A 9,022-nucleotide genomic window follows, 5' to 3' on the forward strand; every position below is an offset into this window, starting at 1 on the left:
AACCTCTTCAATGATGACATTGTCCTTTGAAATCAAGCCATATCCCACAGTATAACCTTTGCTGTCATCTCCAAAAGTGATACTTGGGCCAGCTCTCTCTTCAAACTCTGTGAGCAGGGTAGAATCACCAGTCATGTGTCTTGAACAACCACTATCCAAGTACCAAAGATTCCTTCTGTTTCCCTGCACACATCAAAATCAAATCAAGTTGATTTTGGTACCCAAGTTTCCTTGGGTCCTGCCTTGTTAGCTTTCTTCTTTTGTTTCTTAGGTTTTAACTCATTTGACTTAGGAATTTCAGATTCTTCCTTAGTCATTTGGGTTGGGCCTTTGAAACCACTAGATGCTACAGAATTATTATGCATGTTATGGCTAACAGGAAATGGCATGCTTGGTGCAAACATGTTATTCCAGTAAGACATGCTAAATGGCATTTGAGGCATATTGTATGCAGCATAATATGGATTAGGTGCAAATGGCATATTAGCATACCGTGCATTCATGTTCTGTGTAGGCATAACATTAACATGCATAGGAGGCATGACATTCATGTTAGAGAATTGAGGTTGAACAAACATGGGAGTAGGCATGGCAGATTTGCAATTAACAGACAAATGATTTACACTACCACATTTGACACAGATTTTTCTAGGAGCATATTTATCAGGTGTGTAGTTGTTATGTTTGTTAATCCCTACTTTACCATTCCTATTGTTTTTCCTTTTAGTTTCTATTTTTACCTCTATCTTCTCAAGTCTGTCACTCAACTGTTTGACAGTCATGTGACCAACATTAGCCTTCTTCCCTTTCTTGGCTTGACTTGACACCCCTGAAACAAAGTTCTTGGAAACAGACCCATACTTTTCATTTAGCTTGGTTAATTTGGCTTTACTAATGGGTTTGTTCACAGCCGACGGATGAGGATTTTTATCATTCGACGGATAACACATTTTGTTGTCCGACGGATAGTCCTCATCATCCGTCGAGTCTACATCTGTCAGCAATCCATCTACCAAAATAGGTTCTAGTTTCTCCTTATTCTTTTTCCAGGCTTCATCACAAAAGGACTCAATTCCTTGAACCTTGGTGATTTGAGCATGAACATCTCTGGATGTTTTCCATGCTTTATTCACCTCCTATTCACGATCGAGCTGCTTCTTTAAAATTTCTTCCTTTTTCAAGGACTCAGTTAATTCCTCCTTAGCAATTCTACACTCAATTTTTAGTTTCTCAAACTCAACAAACTGAGACTCAAGCACATTATTCCTCTCACTCAAAAACAAGTTGTTTTCTTTGATTTTAGCATTTTCTTTAGTGAGGGATTTAAGTGTAACACGCAAATGATACAATTCTGTAGACATGTCATTTATTGCATCATTACACTCAGCTTTAGATAAATGTGCAAGGTAGGTAGTAATTACCTGATTGCTTGAGGAACTTGTCTCTGTTTCATCAGACTTGGCCATAAGGGCTAGATTGACATAGCTGATCTCCTCATCTTCATCCAAACCATCAGCTGCCCAGTCATTCTCTTGTGTAATAAAAGCCCTTTCCTTCTGTTTGAGTAGGTCAAAGTATTTTTGCTTATAATCCACAGACTCAAATCTCTTCTTACTAATATCTGACTTTCTACACTCATTTGTAAAATGCCCTGCCAAGCCATATTTGAAACACTTGAATTTTGACTTATCCACCATGTTTCTATTTGGCTTGGCAGCTCCAAAGTTCTTCTTGAACTTGAGCTTGGCAAATCTTCTTGAAAGGAATGCTAGGTGCTCATCAATGTCCTCCATGTCATCTTGACTCAAAGAATCTTCACTTTCTGCAGCTAGCCTTTTACCCTTGCTTTCACAGGCCTTTGAAGTTGATTCCACAGCTTCCATCTTCACTTCCTTCTCCTTTTCCAGTTCAACAACTAGTGCAATGGATCCTCCTTTCTTCTTTCCTCTCTCCATTCTTTCATCCTGCTCTATTTCAAGCTCATAGGTCTTCAGAATGCCATACAGTCTCTCCAAAGTAAACTCCTTATAATCTTATGAGTTTCTCAATGAGACTGTCATTGGTTTCCATTCCTTTGGAAGAGATCTGAGAAATTTCAGATTGGAGTCTTTAGTCTGATAGACTCTTCTATGCAATTTAAGATCATTTAGTAGCTTTTGGAATCTACTAAAAATGTCAGTGAGTGACTCACTTTCTTCATTGTGAAAATGCTCATATTGCTGAATCAGGAGCTGTATTTTATTTTCTCTTACTTGCTCAGTACCATCATATATTATCTGTATTGTGTCCCAAACTTCCTTGGCAGTCTTGCAGTTGATGATGTTATCAAACATATCTGCATCAACACCATTGAACAGAATGTTCATGGCCTTTTTATCTTTCCTGACTTGTTCAAGATCAGGATCAGACCATTCATGCCTTGGCTTTGGAACTGATGGTTCATTTCCTGTTGCAGCTCTTATTGGAACATGAGGGCCTCTTTCTATGCAGTCCACATAGGCCTCATCTTGAGAAAGCATATGAAGATGCATCTTTACCTTCCAATGATGGTAATTATCTTTATCCAGAAAAGGAATCTTGATTCCAACATCTTTCTTGTTCATCTTGCTGAATTATTTTGATCTTTAAACTCTTTGTAGATTAAGAGCTTGCTCTGATACCAATTGTTAGTCCCTTAACAATATAGCAAGAATTACAGAAGGGGGGTTGAATGGAATTCTTTATCTTTTTCTTGAAATAAAAATGTTCAACTCGATTATAGATATATCTGTTTTGATTAGCACAATGCGAAATATAAACTTTAATGAATCAAAATAAGAGTAATTAAAAACAAGAGTCTTTAAAAACTTTCTGGTGGATTTAAACAATTCCACCAGAGATATATATTAATATATCGAGAGAACTCTGTGTGCAGAAATGCTCACAGCTGCTTTTACAAGATAGAACAACTAAGAACACAGGAAATGCTAAAGATAGTGCTTACAAAGATTTCTCTGTGTTTATTTTTAAGCTAACTTAGTTTTCTTAGTCATTGTTTTTATTTGCTACTCTATTGGTTTATATATATTACCAAGATTACAAAGTCAAAAGAACCGAATAAATATAAAATCTAACAGTCTTGATCTTTGCTGCTTTTCGTCCTCTATGACCCAGTTAATAGGCTTCCACAGTGTTTGTATCCAATCTCGACGGCTGTGTGTCAGCTTTCACTGTTCAACTGATGTTTGAATCTTGATATTATCATCCGTCGACTTTCAGATCATCCGTCGATGACTTACTTGATCATCCGTCGACTACTACTTTGAACATCCATTGAAAGTCATTTGATCATCCGTCGAAGCTTTGTTAAGCATCCGTTGATAGCTATTTTGGCACTTGACTTCATTTCACTTATACAGAATTACAAGACATTGCTTATGTACAGTTAATCAACCTATTCTGCATATCTAGTTAAAGTCAACATGACTTATATGCTACTACAGATTCTATACAAAGGTGCATACAACACTGTGCTACAAACTTATCATTATATAAGCTACTCACTCGATGGATAATAAATTACTCATCCGTCGGTACTCAAACTGAGTTATCCGTCGGGACTATAATTCTTATCCGTCGAGTGCTACATTATTTCACTAAGTAAAATCTACTTAGATGTTTTGTTTAAGTAATCATCAAGTGCACAACATATTCACAACAGTAATTTTGTCAAGGCCCATGTGCCATTTATTTCAACCGCCTTAATTTCCTTTTCCATAGCGAGTCTCCATTCCTGCTTCTTAGAGGCCTAGGTGTAGTTTATGGGCTCATCTACCCCATCAACATTAACTCATCCGTCAACTCCACTTCCACTGTGTCATTATATATATATATATCTGATTCTTCTGTGCCTTTGCCGTACAAGTTCAATTTCAGTGCTATCACCAGAGTCTCCAGGGCTTTCAGTTGAAGCTGATCGTGAGTGCTCACTGCCATCACTGTCTACTATGTTCCCAGAAGTGTATGATCCATCCGCCTCACCTGTGCTTGAATCAGCTATAGTCTCTGTCTCTGTGGAGTCACTTGCTGCTTCTGTCCTAGTAAAATGTGATCCAAAAATAGTGAAATAATTTTACTTTGAGTGTCCTTTGTATTCTTTTTCGATTTGGGACCAGTTCCATGCTTTATTTTCTTCAAAGACCACATCACGACTCACACAGACTTTCTTGATGATTAGGTCATTTAGACGATACGCCTTTGTTCCAAGTTCTTTCCCCAACTTTATCACAATTCGACTACGATCATCCAATTTTGTCACTTGTGAGCTAGGAACTTTCATATGAGAGACGCAACCAAACATGCAGACATGCTTTATATTTGGTTTGTTTCCTGTCCAAACCTCATAAGGTGTTTGATTTGACAGTGCACGAGTGGGCAGATGGTTTATGATATATACTGAATGACGTACGGCCTCACCCCACCAGAATAATGGCAGTTGCATTGACTTCAGGAAGCTTCTCGCCATGGCCACCACTGTCCTGTTACGCCTCTCGACCACACCGTTTTATTATGGTGTGTACGGGGCAGTGTAGTGGCGTAAAATTCCAGCCCTCTCATAGTATGCATTGAACTCATTTGAACAGAATTCTCCACCTCTGTCCGTGCAAAACACTTTTATCCTTTTTCTGAACTAGTTTCAACTTGTGCTCTAAAATGTTTGAAAGCAGTAAAAACCTCGTCTTTACTTTTCAAGAAATATACCCATATTGCCCTGCTGTAATCATCGACCAACAACAGGAAGTATTTGTTCCCTCCTGATATTTCTGGCATTATAGGACCGCAGAGATCACCATGAACCAACTCGAGAGCACATGTCGCTCTATAACTTGCCTGAGATGGAAAAATGCCTCGGGTCTACTTCGACATTAAACAATCTGTACAAACTTTCTTTGGTTGTACTAGCGTGGGAATGCCATAAACCATTCTATTTTTTGATAACAAAGTCATTGCTTGAAAATTAACGTGACCAAGATGACTATTCCATAGCCAAGAAGTCTCATCTATCTTTGATATCAAACATTCAGGTTCTGGGCATTTTAAAATAATTTTATATAGTTTATTTGAGGATCGTTTAACTTTCATAAGCAGCACACCCTTTTCATCATAAATCCATAAGTAAATACCACTCATAATAAATCTATTTCCATATTCAGATAGTTGTCCTAGACTCAAAATATTATTTCACAAATCCGGAATAAAATATACCTCTTTGAATGCTCGTTCCTCGCCATTTTTGCATTTGAAAATGCCTGTACCCTTCCTCGAATGCTTACGGTTGAACCATCACCAAAAATCACCTCTCCTGTCACCCTTTCGTCTAGTTCAGTAAATTTATAGCGTTGTCGTGATATGTGGTTACTAGAACCATTATCCAAATACCAGATATTAGAGCTTACTTCCTTGTGTTCAGTACCGAGAGTCAACATGGGTATTGTGTATTTTTCATTCAACAAAACTTTCTTCTCCACACACGCAGCCATAAGCAAGGCTGGTTCATCGTCATTTATTTGTGTCATATTCACTTCTAATTTCTGTTCCTTTTTAGGTTATGGTTTGCAGCACTCTGCTACAAAATGGCCATATGCCAAACAGTTGAAGCAGCGTATTTTACTCTTGTCTCTGTCACCACGATTCCCACGATAATCTCCACCATTGTTACGTCCTTTGAAGGATGATTTCCTTAACCATTCCACCCTTGTAAGCAATAGTTTTCCTTCTCCAGATTCTCTTTTAACCCACTCCTCTTCCGTGAGTAATAACTGGCCACTACTGGGCTCACTCGAACCACCAAGCCTCTCTTCATGGGCCTTCAGTGACCCAACCGCTTCCTCTACTAACATACTCTCCAAATCTCCAAATTGTTCGATTGCGGAAGTGATTTGTAAGAACTTAGCTGGAGCTGCCCTTAACAACTTCTTTACCACATAATTCTCTTCAATGGTCTCGCCTAATGCCCTAATGTTTGCAACCAAACCATTCAATTTCATACAGAAATTGCCAAGTTTCTCTGTATCTTTCATTTTCAGTGCTTCGAACTCTGATTTTAACGTCTGGACCTTTGCTTTCTGTACGCGATCAGCACCAAGGCACATTGTCTTTATGGCATCCCATGCTTCTTTAGCTGTGTCTTTCTCTGCCAATGATAACAGCATATCTTCCGGAATTCCTTGGTAAATTGCAGCTAAAGCCATTTTGTCGATACGTTCTTCCACATCAGCCTTTGGATCTTTGGGTTCTATAACATTCCACACGGCATGAGCTTAAATAAAAACTTTCATTTACATAGCCTAGCCTGTATAATTACTACGAGCCAACATTGGATAGTTCAGTGTAACTACTGCTTCTTTAACCTTACTTGTCTCCATCGCCGTTCTTTTGGACATGTACTTGGGCATCTGTTACGAGCCAAGTTCTAATACCAAATGAAGAAAAATGACCTGCAAATACTATGTATATATGTAATATATATATCTGTTTGTGTTTAAATGGGAGAAAAAGTAAGGAGTAAAAGCTAATATTTTTATTAAAACCAACAGGATACAAATATATATGAAAAACTATGAGAGAACTACTACCTACAAAATATGAAATGATAAAATAGAATTGTTAAACAGACTCCAAACTGCTACTAACTCCTAGAAAAACTCATGCTAGTTTGCAGACCAAGTCAGGTAAACTGAAAACCCACAAACACGCACGAACATCATTTATTTGCATGAATACATAAATAAACCAAGAAAGTTTAGATTAAACCAACAGAACCTAATCTGCAATTTTTTTCTTGACTTTGGATCTAAAATCGTACAATATAGTACTGTTCTATATTTATTTATTATTTGACTGAACTTCCAATTTGAATCTTCTTTGATGTCAACTCTCTGTAAAGCCTTATAAAAAGCCGTTCTCAACTCAAATGAATCATACCACCTCTCATCTCCTCTCCTCTCGTCTTCTCTTTATTCTCCGCACGAAAAACAGAATGAATCATCTTAAGCTCTTCTTTGCCAATATTTTTATATCAATAATAGTCTTAACGCTTACATTTACATCAGTAGATCAAAAAGATTCGCGTAATGTCAACACAAAAATGTCAAATACTGATGATCATATCATGCCATCTGATCTAGAAGAGACTACTACTACTACTAGCTCCTTCTTACTTCGATCAAGATGGTTTCAAGAACAGAAGCATTTGGCAGCTAGCTATACATGTAACAAGTTCCCTAGGGTTTGTCATCTGAGGGGCAGTGCCGGTCTGGATTGTTGCAAGAAGAAATGTGTCAACGTCAAGAAGGATACACTAAACTGCAGAATGTGTGGGCACAAATGCAAGTACAACGAAATATGTTGTAATGGGATATGTGTGAATGCATAATTCAATAAAAGACACTGTGGTCGATACCAAAATAAGTGCAAGAAGGGAGATGTTTGCGTGTTTGGAATGTGTAATTACGCATGAAGTACTAGCTAGTAAGTTGGATAATCTTTATCGTTAAATTGAAAGATGCAGCAAAAATTCATATAGTAAAAAACCGTGAGTGTCTGATCAGTTTCTTGGTTGAAATGCAGTAGTGTAGATTGTGTTTAAATTTTATCTCAAACGTACATGTCTGATTCTTGTTTGGTTCTTTATATGTCTAGGTCTGTTATGCAGTAGTTATCAATTATAGGATCGTTGAATAAATCAATAGAGATAAAGTTATGTTAGGAGTTTGTGATAATAATGTTCTAGTTTCTGGTTTACTTTGTTTAGGAGTCTTTCTATTTATAATGTAATGTTAGTTAATAAAATACAGCAAATCTTTTGATGAGCATATGTCTGCTTTTCTCTCTCAGTTTCCTGTTGATATACTTGTATAACTATTCATATATTCCAATATTTGGTATCAGAGCTAGAAGTTCTGGGTGAATGTCAAAGGCACCGAAGATGGATGTTAATAAGGTAAAAGGAGGCTCCATAGGCTTGAGTTACCCAATGCTGGCGAAAAGCAATTACACAGCTTGGGCTCTCAAGATGAAGGTGTTCATGCAGGCCCAAGGAGTTTGGACTGTCGTTGAACAGAATGACCCAAAGTCTCCTGTCAAAGAGAAGAATGACAAGGTAGCCATGGCCATGATTTATCAAGTTATACCAGAAGAAGGCTTGTTGTCAATTGCAGAGAAGCAAATGACAAATGATGTTTGGGAAGTGATAAAGACTTTGTGTCAAGGTGCTGATCGAGTTAAGAAGGCCCGGATTCAAACATTGAAATCCGAGTTTGAGGCGTTAAGTATGAAAGAAAGTGAACAAATTGATGATTTCCATCTGAGAATGAATGGTTTGGTGAAAAACATCAGAGCCTTGGGGGAGGAAATGGAAGAGGCGTATGTTGTGGAAAAATTTCTACGAGCAGTGCCTTCAAGATTTCTGTAAATTACGTCCACTATGGAATAATTTAGAAATCTTGAAACAATGTCCGTAGAGGAAGCCGTAGGATCTCTCAAGGCGCATGAGGAACACATAAAGGGTAAGACAGAAACAAATAAGTGTCAGCTGTTACTTATAAAAGAAGAATGGGAAAAACGAGAAAATGATGAGAAGAAATTGTTACTTACCAAGGAGGAGTGGCTAAAACGTTCGAATAATGAGGGACTTTCGAACTACAGGGGTTGAGGAATTCGTGACAAAAGTAAAATTAAATGCTACAATTGTCACATCTATGAACACATAGCTGTAGAGTGTAGAAGGCCGAGGAAAATGCGAGAACAAAGACAGGAAGCTAATATGGCATTAGTGGATGACGACGAACCAACTCTGTTACTGGAAAAACTTGATAAGGCTACATCAGACAAGAAAATTATTGAAGAGAAGAATGATGTATCTGAAAGGAATATGTCCTAAGTCCAATCATGTATTAGGATTTAGGAATAACTTCCTGTGTAATCTGTTTTGATTTCATTGATATTAATAAAAGACTAGTTTTGTTTTTATTACGGGCTTTAT

General features: G+C 37.5%; 1 protein-coding gene across 1 annotated transcript; it reads left to right on the forward strand.

Annotated features, from left to right (window-relative positions):
• The first annotated feature begins 7,966 nt into the window (after positions 1 to 7,966).
• LOC141673482 (uncharacterized) lies at positions 7,967 to 8,452 on the forward strand. Its single transcript, XM_074480232.1, has one exon. The coding sequence runs from the start codon at positions 7,967 to 7,969 to the stop codon at positions 8,450 to 8,452; it is 486 nt and encodes a 161-aa protein (XP_074336333.1).
• Positions 8,453 to 9,022: the final 570 nt, after the last annotated feature.

Source organism: Apium graveolens, chromosome 7, assembly GCF_009905375.1.
Source record: "Apium graveolens cultivar Ventura chromosome 7, ASM990537v1, whole genome shotgun sequence".
NCBI classification, from domain to species: domain Eukaryota; kingdom Viridiplantae; phylum Streptophyta; class Magnoliopsida; order Apiales; family Apiaceae; genus Apium; species Apium graveolens.